Source organism: Lutra lutra, chromosome 16 (genome assembly GCF_902655055.1).
Source record: "Lutra lutra chromosome 16, mLutLut1.2, whole genome shotgun sequence".
Lineage (NCBI taxonomy): Eukaryota > Metazoa > Chordata > Mammalia > Carnivora > Mustelidae > Lutra > Lutra lutra.
Window position 1 is genome coordinate 32,149,773 of NC_062293.1, and position 14,325 is coordinate 32,164,097.

The 14,325-nt window shown below is 52.5% G+C and overlaps 1 protein-coding gene across 11 annotated transcripts in view; it reads left to right on the forward strand.

Annotated features, from left to right (window-relative positions):
* MSI2 (musashi RNA binding protein 2) overlaps positions 1–14,325 on the forward strand; it is a 387,830-nt gene that overhangs the window by 308,049 nt on the left and 65,456 nt on the right. For all 11 annotated transcript variants that reach the window (XR_007123358.1, XM_047707084.1, XM_047707079.1 and 8 more), the window contains exon 8: positions 6,837–6,919. Coding sequence is in view for 10 of the 11 variants with exons in the window: in XM_047707084.1 (XP_047563040.1) it covers positions 6,837–6,919 (83 nt within the window). In the remaining variant the exon portion in view is untranslated. The remainder of the gene's footprint in view (positions 1–6,836; positions 6,920–14,325) is intronic.

Sequence of the window (14,325 nt, forward strand, 5' to 3'; positions counted from 1 at the left end):
GGTCCTCCTCCTGCTGGGTTGTTAGGGCGAGATGCTGTTGCCCATTGGGTAGAGATTCTCACAGGGAAAGGTGACAGGGCAGGCTTGTGAGACCCAGGTTGCAGGACAAATTTAGAATCTAAGAGATGCCAGAAGCAGAGTGACCACCTTCATACGGAGGAAGTGGGCCATGGTGGGAAGAACACCGGCTCCCACCCAGGCCTCAGTCCTTCATCTGTAAAGTGGGAACATTCCTTCTCCACAGGAGAAGCTGGGAGGACAGAGTGATTTCACAAACGTCCAGGTAACACGCAGGGAGTGTCGCAAAGTGACAATCGGTAACCTGTCACTTCTTCTGGAGAGACAATGTGTGGTTTTTTTTTTCTTGGAACAGATCCATCTTCTGAGTCACTTAGATGTTGTTTTAGGGCAAACCCAGAACGTGGGAAGCCACGCCAGCCTGCCACACGTCTGTGCATACCTACCGCCTGCCTATCTCTTGCCCGACGGACCCGTGCGGAGGGGTGGCACTCAGACCTTCTCCATCTGGGCTTCCAGGAAAACCCTTCAAGGCAGACGAAACGGACTCGCCAAACCTGCCTGTTGCTCCTACGGGTGACCCAGCCACGTTCTGAGTTGGGGGTGGCGAGCAGCCCGAGATGACACGAGCCAGCACCCGGCTCAGGGCTGGCTGACTCGGGGGGCACGCGAGGCCCCATGCCTCCTGGCCCAGGCTCTTACCCTCTTGAGCCCTGGGGACCACCAAATCCATCCCGAACATTCACAGACCCAAGGAAGTCCCAGATGTCTTAGCTCTGGCTTAGTGGCCACGTGTCACCCTGGATGGGTCATTTGAAACGATGTCGAGCAGTTGAGGAAAACGATGATGGCAGAGCCTGCCCCGCCTCTCCCACGGTTAACTTGGGGAGAAGGATTTTGAAACCACAAAGGGCTCCCCACAACCGAACGCAAGAGGTTTGTGTTTATACCAAAGGCAGCTGGCAGAGACTACCGCTTCCTCCAACACTGGGCTGTTGGCGAGGGGGAGGGGGGTGAGTCCTAAACAGGCTTGCGTACACATACCTTAAACTCCTCATGGGATTCCCGGAATAAATTCAACAGTCTGGGACGGGGGACGGGTTTCTCCATCCTCTTTTCCCCCATTAACCAAGTGCGTTAACTCATGACTTGCATTGATTTTCACTGAAAATGCATCAGGCACCACGCGATTGCCTATTGGTGTTCATTGACCTATATAAGAGAAGAGAATTATTTTTGAGGCGAGGACGCGGCCATCCCCATGTTGACCTCCCTGACCTTAAAAAAAAAGTTCTTCAAAAGTCACCTGTCCGAGGTTCCTCAGGGCCTGCGTCTGCAATGGATCGTTTTAATTTTGTTGTATTCTTATTTTCAGATTTCTGTTCTCTTCTTCTGTGTGTGTGTTTTATAGCTTTGTGTTATTCAGATGAATATTCAGTTTTGTTCATTTGAATAAAAGGGAAAAAAGGTTTGACTGTTAAATGCTTATCTCTTAAATAGAGGTCACTTGTTAGTTTCCCATAATAGCTTCATTCAGGAGAATGCTGTAGAGTTTTCATTTTTAAACGCTCCCTGTCAACTCCTCTCATATTTATCTCCGTCCTTAAACCCTTTCTCTTTGGGGTTTTCTCTTTCCACCACCTTCTTTGTTCCAGATTTGCCAACTGCTGGAGGCCCCTCAGAAATGAGGGGTACAGTTCAGGTGGGGGCTTCCTGAGAGGCTGGTCAGGTGCCGCTTTGCTGATGACAGGTAGGAGGGTTTCTTTGGTGAACTGGCCTGTTTGCCAAATTTCCTCCCCACCCCAGTGGTCAGTCCCTAGGGTTCCACTTGGTTCTGAATGGCAGCTTGAGTGACTTTAAATACCTCCAGAGTTCTTTGGCTTCAGGGTGAGCCCTCCTTAGGATCAAGGGAGATGAGAGCCTGAGCAGGGGGTGGCCAAGGGGGCACCCCCAAGGGCCCTGATGGAGGGTGAGCCCTCCTAGACTCACCATGGGTCACAGTCCCTGCCTTGGCGGGGACCAGAGCAGGATGCCTCCCCACCCCCATCCCCCCACACACATCCCTTTGGTTCTGCCTGCTTTTAGAGGCCCAGAGCACACAGCTCATTATTTGGTTTGGTCCTTGCTTTTCTTTCTTTCTTTCTTTTTTAATTTCTTTCTTTATTTTCTTTTCTTTTCTTTCTTTTCTTTTCTTTTTTTTTTTTTTTTTTTTTTTTTTTTTGAATGAGGATAATCCTGTGTTTCTTTTACCTGGCTGCTATGCCTCTGTTTGGTGGGCATTCGTGAGGCTCCATTTCTGGTTCTCTGAGGGGTTCTCCTTTGGAAAAATGGGAGGGAAATCTTAAGTCCTTCCTGCCCCTTCTCAGGAAGAATCAGATGTCCTGAGTTTCAGGAAGAATCCATACATCCGGCAGGCCATTGAAAAGACTACAGTGCCTTGGAAAAATATGCTGAGTGAAATAAACCGGACACAAAAGGGCAAATACTGTAGGATTCGACTCATCTGAGGTGCCTAGAAGAGGCAAATTCCTAGAGACAGAAAGTAGACCGAGGTTACCAGGGGCTGACGGAGGGAGGAATGGGGAGCTGTGGCTTACTAGGTACAGAGTCTCAGTTCAGGATGGATTAAAAAAAAAAAAAAGTTCTGGAAATGGATAGTGTGATCATTGCACTATATCATGAATGTGCTTACTGTCACCGAAGCGTACACCAAAAAAAAGAAAGAACAAAGGTTGTAGTGATAAATTTTATGTTATGTACATTTTACCCAATTAAATCAATTTCAAAAAAGAGACTTCGATGCCGAAAAAGGATTTTTCCCACCCACCACCCTCTCCTCCCCCAAATTCCTGACCCCGTTGTCTTGTCTTTTACCCTCCTGTTTAATTTATTTGGGGGCGGTTCTCCACTGAGTTACTAATTCGTTGTAAATGATAATGCACCTGTGAGGGGAAAATGATTATATGTTAAGGAATAACATTTATTGATAATTAAGTGTTTCATGGTTTCTTCGCTTTCTCAAATGGAATACATAAATATTTTAGACACAATCAAGTTTGTTTTCTCTATTTGGACCAAACAGACAGGGCTGTTGAAACGATATAGGTCTTTAAAATACTGCAAATGAGTCTTGACATCGCTGAATTGTTTTGCGTCCAAGGTACATAGGCTTGAGATCCAGGCTCTCTCCTTTGATCAGGAAAATCATTTTTGTGGTACTCAAATTTAGAGTCCTGTGGGGTTAGGGAAGGGACCCGCAGGGAGATCTAAGAGTCAGAATTCGAAACGATGGGGCAAGTGTTGCCTCTGCCCTTCCTGGTGCACAGTCTGCATTTAGATTCCTGTCTCCCAGCTCTTGGCACGCCTCCGCCCAGCTCGGAGACATGGCATGGATTGAGAAACTGGGGCGACAGGGGGTCCTGAATGGTCCTGTGCCTGGAGTTCAGACAGGGATCTGCAGAGTAGACTGGGAAGGCGTGGGCTACCGCAGTAAAGCAGCTCCCATGGCCGTCATCTCAACTCGTGACCCCCACGGTGACTTGACTTACCCTGGGCACCATTCCAGAATCTAGGACCTGTGCTCAGCAGCAAACTGGCTCTGAACCAGGCTGTCCTCTGGCTTGTGGAGCTGTGCCCTTGACTGGCACTGACTTCCTGTTATTTCCTGATGGCACGGATGGGTTGGGTTCATTTGTCCACACTCTCCTGCCTTCTGCCCTGCTGGGCCTGGCTGGGGGAGGTCACACGTGACCCACCGGTGGGGGAGTGGGCTAGTGGCTGTGGTCCTCTCTGTCCTTCCCCTCTCTCTGTCCTCTAGGTCTCAAATTTCCCCTCTCCTTTCTCTCCTCAGAGTGCCTGTCATTGGCTCTGGCTCGCCCTCCTTCTTGAGATCCTTAACTTCATTACATTTGCAAAAACCCTTTTTTTCCAAACAAGGAAGGTCACATTCCTTGGGTCCAGGGGTTAGGTTGGGGACACGGCTTTGGGGCGCCACGCTTCAGCTCATTACACTCATCCCAGTTAGCAGTGAGGTTTTCCCTGAGTACCAACATGTCCAGGCTGGTTTAGGGATTCATGTTTAACTGGGTTTAGATACAGGTTAGAGAGGTGACCTTCAGAGACAAATAAATCTCAGGCTGACACGCAGTCTGGAAGGGAGGGAGGGGCGAGGAGATGCTCTCCTTGGGTGGGAACCTCTGACTTGTGCCACTGAGGGAGCCCACTGCTTCAGAAAAAGGACGTTGTCCTACTGATCTCTGTGCCCTTCAGGATGCCTAGCGCAGGTGGGAGCCTGTAAACGCAGAAGGAAGGGCCAAGTCCATCTTGAGGGGAGGCGGTGGTACAGGTGGATAAGCAAGATACTCAGACCCCAGAGGGACAGAAATGGTTCATTCATTCAGCCGTCGGCAACCTGGCACGCTCTGTGTGTTAGGGGCTCTGTGAATCCTGGGGACTCAGCCCTGCCATGGTCCTATGAAGCCCACGCTAGTGGATCCCTGCACCCTACAGCTTCCCCCATCCTCTGCCGTGCCGCCCCACCCTTCACGGAGGACCTTTTGAAGGGCCCTGCGTCTTCATCCTTTTTTGAGGGGCCCCTAGGATTTGGGCGGTAGGACGTGGGCAGAAGGGAGGGGGTTAACCAAAGTGATGCTGGTCCCCTGTGTGCTGATGGGGTCCCTGCTTGGGCGAGAGACTTACCTGATGTTTTTCACACTCCTTTGAAGGGGGCATGGGAAGCCAGCACACCAAAGTGCAAAGAGAAACGTTGGGGAGACCGCCTCTGGGTGTAGCTCTCCCAGAGCTCAGCTCGCAGTCCATAGACCTGAGGGCCAAAGAGCAGGAGGTGCCCTGACAGAGGGAACCTGGAGGATGGCGCTGTTCCTCCCTCTCCAGGGACCTGGTATGGGGCTGGTTGTATATCTGGTGGAAAGTTTTTTGTTGGGCCCCCTATTTGGTGTGTGGTAATAAAGCACGTATCCTAGTGATGACTGTGGCTGCCATTCGTGTGCTGGTCCCAGCCCTCTGTTTTGTTGGACATTTTTTAAGACTAGCGAGTGGCCGTGTCCATCCCTCTCCCTAAGAATGTTCTAGATCCTGCAGGAGCCATGATGGAGGAGCTCAGGGTATCAGCTGCCTGTTCTCTGCTGTTCCTCAGAGATGGTGGTAGGACAGCCAGAGGGGAGAGACACGGAAGGAACCAGATTATCTCTCCACCTGGGTTTCTAGGACCCACACTTGACACAGAAGCTTGAAGAGGAAAGACCTGTATTTTTTTGTTGTTGTTGTTTTAAACTCATTGATGGGAAATGCTATCCTAATACAAAGTAGCCATTCTGACTTCCCTGTTCCTAGTTGGGGCCAGGTTCATGTCTTTGAGGACTGTAGAGTCTTGGTCAATTGGAGCTGCTATTTCAAAGGACAATAGAGTGGGAGGCTTATCAACAACAGGAATGTATTTCTCACCATTTTGGAGGCTGAAAGCCCAAGGTCAGGGTGTCAGTATGGTCAGGGTTTCGGTGAAGGCCCTCTTCCTCGTGCAGAATAGTCATCTTTTCATTGTGTCTTCAACCAGCAGAAAAGAGAGAGAGAAAGCACATGCTTCCTCTCTCTGGTGTCTTTCCTGAGGGCACTAATGAGGTGGCCATTCCCATGATGCCCTTTCCTCCCCAAGGCCCCGCTTCCTGAAGCCATCACCCTGGGTCAGGATTTCAAGGTGGGAATTGGGGCTGTTTGGGGGAGGGGGGACACAACCTTGAGTTCGTAGCCAAGAACTTTGCAAATCCTGATTGGGGCTGCAAGCTGGGTGGTCGGTCTCACCACTGTAATCTGCAGGTGCAAAGCTCGAGGTGCAGAGTGGGGAGGGGGCTTCTCAGCATGCCATATAAGTTCATACGCGCTAAGTCCGGTCTGCTGCCTTCCCATCCGGGCGTCTGTCTGCACCTGCTGCACGTGTGTTTCCTTGTGGTGTTAGTGCTGTCCCTTGAGCGGGCCCGTGTGGTAAAGCAGTGCTTACTGAGTGGGGCCACAGATGGGGCAGCGTGCTGGAACCCTGTCCTGGGCGGGAGGAGAAGAAAGGGAGGGGCGGGAGGGTAGCGAGAGCAACTCAGGATGCTGAGCAGCGGTCGCCTGCCAAAATTCTTTAGTACAGCTTGTCTAGCAAAGCCGGTCTCCAGCCGAGTAAATACAGTGGATGGCTGACAGGCTGACAGCAGGCATCAAACAGTCTTAAACTGCCCAGATCCGCTGCGCTTTGGAAGCAGCAGTAGAAAAAGGAAGCCTGTGTAGAACAGAGGCCTGAAACTTTTAATAGTTTCTTCCAGGCCTCAGGATGTCCTGATGAGGTATTAGAGGAAGTAATTCAGGAAGAAAAGGACAAATAACCACCTCCGTCTGGAGGCCGACCCCAGGGCTGGCCATTCCAGCGCGGAAAGGGCACGTGTGGCCCCATGGTGATCCCCGCTGGAGCACGGGGTCGTCCGCCCGCCCGCCTCAGCGTGGAGAGCCGCAGGGCTCTGACCCTTGTAAATAACAGACAAGTAAATTTCTTGTTTGCTTCAGGGCAGATATAAGCCACACAGTGCCCGCTGCGTGTGGGGGAAATCGTTAACTTTTCCTCGCTGTCAGAAGGGTGCTCGGTACAAATTAGAAATCATTTCCCCAATCTGGAGGCCCTTCCCAAGGATCCAGCCCCCCACCTCAGATCAGGAGCCTTGTCCCTGCTGCAGGACATCAAAGACAAACATGTGGCTGGCTGGAATCGAACTCACCACCCCCTCTGTTTTGTTTTTGTTTTTGTTTTGTTTTCCTTTTTCCTGTAGGGTTTGGCTTTGTCACGTTTGAGAATGAAGATGTTGTGGAGAAAGTCTGTGAGATTCATTTCCATGAAATCAATAATAAAATGGTAAGTTTGTAGGGCTCGCACTGCGATGCCTTCCCTCCCCTCGGTGTGCCCGGCTTTGTCTTGCAGACTTCCAAAGCCCGCATCCTCACATGAGAAGCTGGGCAGGGTGGGCATGGGGACGAGACTCTAAGGGTTCAGTCCTGTGAACGGCAAGAGTTGACAGACTCTCGGGGCAGGGCCAAGTGGTAAATATCCCCAGCTTTTCCGGCCATGCAGCTTATGGTCACAGCATCCCAAAGCCGCGGCGGAAGCATGCGCGGACAGTCCCGCACGGATACCGCAGTGGGTCCATAAAGCTGTGCAGATGGACACAGACACTGATCTCATGTCATTCTCATGCCGCAAAATATTTATGTATCTGTTTATATTTTTACCATTTGAAAGTATAGAAACCCTTCCTGGCCCTTGGGCTGTACATAGAAGCCAGCAGGGGAACCACAGTTGGCCTTTGTGTTATAATTTGCTGACGTGCGGCTTAGGATACGAGTTTGCTGTTTGGTTTGGCTTTTTGAGGTCTATATCTAGGGAAGGAAGTTTACCACCCAAGTTCGTTGTGCGTTTGGGCCCTGCTGGGTAGATAACATCCTCCCCTCCCCCATCAACTCGCTGGTTTTACCTTCAGGAGCACCCTCTTCCATTCCTCTGGATCTTAAAAGCTACTTTTCCTGGGAAGGCCCCCTAAACAGGTAGGCCTCCCAGAGAAGTGGCCACAAGAGGGCCCCAGCGTGCACATTGGTTTGCGGGAGGTCTCTAACTCCTTCAAATTGAATCTGTGGGCAAGAAACCCCTTCCTTGTTGGCTCCAGAGATGGGGGAGCTCGGCAGGTGTTCCTGGAGTCATCAGCAGGCCCTTTGGGGCCAAAATATTTTGGTTAGCCAGCAGAGCCTCCAGCCCCATGAGAAGAGGCAGGGCAAATTTGTGTTTCAATTGTATCTGTAACTTTGGTATTTTCTCCCTTTAGTCAAAGCATTCCTGGCTTCCGAAACGTGTGTTCAGATGTGCATTGTATATTGGTCCGATATGTGTTCACTGACTTTAAATTCAATAATAGAGCTTTTAGTGGGGATAAGATCAAAGCAGTCTGCCTTGCATGTCGTGCTACAGGCCTGATTCAATATTTGACTTGCTAATTTTTCCCCAGGGCACTAAAATAATATTGTTCATATTGTTCCTAGCCATCATATGCATCTGAAGTGAAAATGCTGTTTCTTTGCATACTGTAAGTTGGACGTGTCAGCTCAGGCATTAAAATGGTACCAGGGAGATAAGCATGTAGGCATAACACAGGACCCCTTCCTCCGCATTCTCTGCACTGCCCACTGCCCCCTCTCCCCACCCCGTCGCCTGCCCCCCACTCAGTGCCTTCCAGTTAGTACGTTTCTCTTTTGGTAGATGCTGCTTGCTATTTTTACAAACTAGAGAGACAGGGGGCTTAAAAGGAAATCTAAAGCACAGTGCCCAGAGGCCTTGTTTCTCCTAGCCAGGCATGCTGCTGATGGGCTCCACAGAGGGCTGCCTGGGCAGTGGAGAGTGAAAGAGGCATCTGAGGGCACTGGCAGACACCATTCCTGTCCTGCCAGGACTTAATGGTTCATCAGGAAGGCCCTATGTCAACCGGCCAGAGACGGTGCTGTGTGCTGCCTCGAATGCATACATGAGGCCCTTCACTACAGACTGGCTTGGAAACCAGCCTCAAGCACAAGTGAGAAAGAGCTTTATTTTCCTCGGTGGTCCAGTGGGGAAACTGAGGCCCAGGGGATCTTCCCCCCTCCCGGGTTCCCCAGGCAGTAAAGGGACCTATGTCTTGAGCTTTCAGGCTGCCAGATCGACAAAGACAGTTGTTTTGAGGGTGAATCCCCAGATGACATAGGGGATCATCAGAAGGTAGAATTTCAGCCCCAGAAGGATAATAACCCATGGACGGGCTGGCTGGAAGCCAGAGAGAGGTTTGTGGCTGTGGTCCCCAGTCATTTCCCAGTTGTCACCTTCTTTTCCACCCAGCTGGAGGCTGACTGGGGTGCATGCGGCTGTGTTCATAGTGGCAGGGTTTCTGGTTTCTTTTGAATCCGGGGCTGGTACTTGTTCTTTAAGGGCACAGCAAAAATGGAAGTAGACTAGAGGAAGGGGTGGGTAAGGGGCGGTGAGGATCACACATGGGCTTTGGAGGAGTCCCTGCACGTGCCCAGCCCAGACCCACCAGTCACCAGCTCTAAAGGGGAAATTCCAGGTCCTGGAAGAAGCCATTGGAAGGGCACCAGGTGTCGCCGAGCTCCAGGATCACGGGGCCTGTGGGGACTGCCTGGTGGGGTTGCTGGGCCTCGGGGAGGTACCAGCAGCAAAGGCTGAGCACCTCAGTAACTATGAGCTTGATAACTTCGAGCTCTTGCCATCGGCCATATCGTCGTCACAGAAAGGACCCCTCCAGCACGCCGTCCTCCTCTGAAGAAGCCTGAATTGGCTGAGGATCCTGGGATACCGGTTTCTACTTCTGAGGCCCACAGAAAAGGAAATGGATTTAAACTGCGCTACGGACAGAATTCAAATGAAGGATTGGAAAGACTCTGAGAACGCAGAGACTGCCAAGCAGAAACCGGGATGGTTGTTAGAAGGTCCGTAGGAGTGTTTTGTAAACTGGACTGCTGGCGAAGCTGTGAGGACTGGTCTCCTGGAAGCGCTCACAATCTCACAAATTCTGCAGGGACAGATTACCACGCTCGGCCCCCGGAATGTGCCTGGAGCAACCGTTTTCTCCAATTCACAGATAAGAAAGGTCTTGCCGCTGATGAGTCACGAAGATAAGACTTGAATCCAAATCTTCTCCGTCTTAATCCAGTACTCCTCCGGCTGGCGCTCTGTGGGCCCTGGATAAATAATTGTGGAATGAATAAAGGATTACATGAGGGACCACGTGACGACGGCGAGGGCGCATCATAATTCCCAAAGCCATTTCCCATCTGATTTGGTTGGTGAATCTCTTGGGCATTAAAAAAAAAAAAAAAAAAAAAAAAAGGGCTCTTCCCCCGTGTCGGAGAGAGCCCACAGCAGACACAAGGCCTTCTGCGTCAGGGTCACTGCCCTCAGGAAGCTGGGATCACAGCAGCCCAGCCCCCATTCCCATACAGACCCTCCCTTGAGGTCATGTCCGTGGTCGTGGTGGCAGCGGGGAAGGGGGGTTGTGTGGACCACAAGAGACCCCCATTGCACTCCCCTCCAAGAGATCCCATCAATAACTCATATTTTTTAGTGCCAACTGTAGACTCTGCTGAGAGCTCGCTTTATGCTTCTCTTTCTTCTGTCACAGACACACTGATGTAGGAGGTACTGATCGTTATCCCGCATTTTACTGATAAGCAAGTGAGGCAAAGAGAGAAGTTAAGCAGTCTGCCCCGGGGCCAGACACTCAGAGGCAGCCCCCAAGTTGAAGCCCAGAGAGCTCTTGTCCAGAGCTCGTGTTGGTCCCCCCTAAGCCAGCACCGCCTCCTGGAGGAAAAGGACTGGAATGGCCGAATGGTCATCTCGTTGGGTGGTGGGCTTCCAGGGCCGCTTACTGTGTCCTCCCAGTCAGCCGTGTCATGGCCCCTGGTTCTCCCACGGTCTTCTAAGGGCAGAGGAGATGGGCTCACTGGGAGCCAGATTCCTGGCTGGTGTGAAGGGCCAGGCTTGGGCTTAAGGTGTCCCCATGGGCCATGACAGATTTCAGGCGTTTCCCCGCACTGCCCCAGAGGCATGTGAGCCACATGTATGGGGGGCAGCTGTCCACTTCCTGAGCTCGGGGGCCCAAGCCAGGAGACTTGGACTCGGCCCCTTCCCCATTGTTGTGCGGGGCAGAGTGAGAGGCAGCTGTGCTCCTTGTCAGGAAACACACACAAATGCCCCTGTAGGGCCACCCGATGATGATGCTCCGAGAGGGCTCCTGTCCCAACCGCTCCATGAGCCTCCTGCTGCAAGCCCCTGATCAAAGCAGCCCCCCCACACACCCCATGGCAGGGATGAGCCTCCGGCCAGCACAGCCTTCCACAAGCTCGCAGCCCCCAGGGAGGGAGGCGGGCAGTGACACTGACCTGCTCCCCTGGCTCCCTCCGAGGCCTAGCTCCATGCCCACCGCAGATGGAGCGGGGAGAGCCTTGCTGGTGGAGAATGTGGGGTATGATCTAAGGGCTGCCTGAACAAGGGCACGTTTTCTGACCCCTGATTCAACAACAGGATGTGGGCCTTTCCCGGGCACCGTGATGGGGCTTTACCTGCACGCGGTCCTCGTCCCGTTTTATAGAACAGGCTCCCAAGCTCAGAGCCATGAACGGACTTCCACAGTCCATGGTTCTAAGTGGCAAAGCTGGGATTTGAACCTGTGGTGTTCTGGCTCTAACCCAGTGTTCTTCCCACTAAACCCTGCGGCCGACTTAGGCACAACCTCATTAATTGAAAATCCTGGGTTGGTTTGACCGATGAAGATAGAGTTTTTATTTGCTTTGTACAAGGATTTCTATAGGATTCCTTTAAATCGTCCTTTTCCTCGTTCCATTGAGGTGATCTGATTTTTGAAATTCGCTGGGCATTTTGCAGGCTCGTTAGGAACGCAGACTCTCGGGCCCCAGCCCCAGAGCTAGGGAATCAGAATCTGCATTTTGACAAGTCCCTAGTGATGTTTAAAGTCTGAGAAGCCCCAGGCAAGGATCGCTGCTAACGAGATGGTGTGGGAGCTGTGGGTCCGTCATAAATCATTAGGTGTCGCAAGGAAAGGACCTGGAGGGAGGGCTGAGGCCCCAGGAGCCTGGAGCTGGATGAGCCAGCCTGGCATGGGATCCCTAGGCTGGTCTCCTGCTCTTAGCATCACCCCACAGTCCCTTTGTGTGCATGACACCAGCCCCTGCCCCCTTGCATCCCCGCCGTAGGAAGCCATCCATGCCAGGGACCATCCCCTCCCACACACCCCTGGTGCTGGCATGCTCTCCGCCTCGGACAAGGGTCTCACATGTTTGAGACACATCCACTGGGTTGAGGAACTGGGTCCTCCAAGTGACATGTTCATGCCCTTGTCCCTAAAACAAGACCTCCTGGTCACTTAGAAGTTCTCAGGGCTTTAGAACACGTGGACCTGAGCCTGAATCTCATAACCGTCACTGGTTGTCCTGCGCCCAGGTGAATATCCCACCCATCTGCGCCTGTTTCCTCCTCTAAGATGGGAAGGATGGTGACCACTGTCCTTTGCAGCTTACTGAAGGCCCTGGTTCAGTTCCTGGCCCTGGGAGTTCTTGGGCTGCTCTGGTGCAGGGTCTGTAATCTGATAGCCTTGAAGGAATCACCCTCCTGAAAACCCCATTGGTTCCCGCAAGTTTCTTCCATTTGGCCTAAACCAAGTGCGCAGAAGCTTCATAAAGGGCCAGATGGTAAATATTTTAGGCTTTCAGGGCCCCAGGTCTCTGTCACAACGACTCAACGCTGCCATCATAGAGCAGAACGTAGCCCCTATGATAGGTCTGTGGGCGGACATGGCTGTGTTCACAGAAAACTCTATTTATAAAAACAAAGCATCAGCAGGATTTGCCTTGGGGGCCACAGCTTCAGCTCCTGGCCTGTACTGCCGTGGCCCAGAGCAGGTGCGGTCTGTTTATTTCAAGGGGCCTAAGGAAAGGCTTTTAGGCAAGAGCTCCCCTGTGGCCACTACGGACTTAGCTGGTTACTAGCCTGAGGCAGAGAGGGTCAGCAGTGCCCCAAACGGATGCTGGGGTTTGGGGTAGTAGGATGCAGAAAGCGGTGCCTTCATTCTTATCGGACCCCAAGCACTGAGCGGGTAGGGAGCAAAGGAAGGGGCAGAACACAGTGCTGTCCACCCGAGAGGCCTTCCCAGAAGAGCGTGTCAGAAATCCCTCACTCCCAAATGCACCCCAGGACGGCTGGCTACTCATTGCTAGACTCTGTGACCTTGTACAGGTTACCTGTCACCTGTGCGTGGCTCCCCCTCAGACAGGTAAGGATGGCACGTCTCTCAGAGACTGCTGGGAGCTGGGACTAGGTTAGCATGGTCTATCAAAGCAATGGGCCTTTTTACTGTTACTGTTATAGTCATCATCACTTTCATTATTCTTTGGATCCTTTTACTGCACAAATATGTAATAATCCTAAGGGAAGGGGGTCCTGGACAAGTCAGCGAAATGCAGGGGTTGCAGACCCAGGCAGGTAGGAAGGTGTGAGGTGGGTATTTGCCATGCTCTGGCCGGGAGGTGGGCCCAAGGAGAGCGGGTGGGCTCGTGTCCTGGCCAGCTCAGCCCTTCGGCTGAATCCTGCAGCGGGGAGGTTCCGAAAACCCCACTTCAAAAAAGCAAAGCCTGCCAAGCACTCAGGCTTGCTACCTTCAGCCCAGGGCACATCTGGGGGACTGGCGCCCAGAATAGGGCCTTCTGGGGTTGGCGGGGGCAGGAGGATGAGAGAGCAGGCGAGTCCTGGGTTGGTCTCTCAGGTTGTGGGTTTCAGCCTATGGGGTCCACGGAGGCCCAAGCTAGGGTTGGCCCGGGGCGCTGCCCCTGGCAGGGGTGCCCCGGGAGTAGGCACGCTCCCCTGCCTCGGGCCACTCCTCCGCAGCCTGAACCCTGACGGCTAAGAGCTGATTGGGAACCAGCCTGCGAGTGGGGGGCGGGGGCCGGGTGACGTGGGTGGATTTAACTAGGCTTCTGTGTTCACTACCCTATTTGCAGCACCCTCCTTTCTCGTAAGCTAATTTTAGCCATCCATTCTGCTTCTGTTACCATTTATAACATGAGAATGTCAAATGCAATATTAAACAAGCAGGATGAAGGCAAAAAAGGAAATGCCAGAGAGGCACTTAATAAATGAACCTTGTGTTTATGAGCAAGAGGGAGGTCCTGCGCCCCCCCACCCCTGCATCAGGCACACACGTGTTTGCGGACGGGCTCTGTTCCTGCGGGTGGAGGGGCGAGTGTGCCGAGAGTGGAGGCATGGGGAGGCTGGGCTGTTGGGTGGTGAGTGGTGCTCTTTAGGCAGAAGTAATTTGTCTGGCAGGGAGGTTGCTTGGCTTCTGGTTCCTTCGCCCTTCATCCATCCTCTGGGAAGGTCACTGCAGGGGGCCTGGGGAGGGTGTGGCCCCCTCTTCCTTGTCTCGGTGCCCTCCCCCCCGCCCCCGGACTTTCCCATGTGTGGGGTTCCCTACACCCTGCCCATAGGGTGGTGGGTCTGCAGGGGGCATGGAGACCCCTGGAAGAACCCGCACCCCTTCTCTGGGGCCTGTTCATCCTTTGAGTTCACCCAGACGCTCTGCCCAACTTCCCCGGGCAGGTGCAGGCTAATGCTCGGCTGCACCTTTTTTTTTTTTTTTTTTTTTCTTTCTCTCTCTCTCTCTCTCTCTCCCTTTCTTTTAAATAGAGAAATTCTGTTGGGCTTGGTGCAGGGTC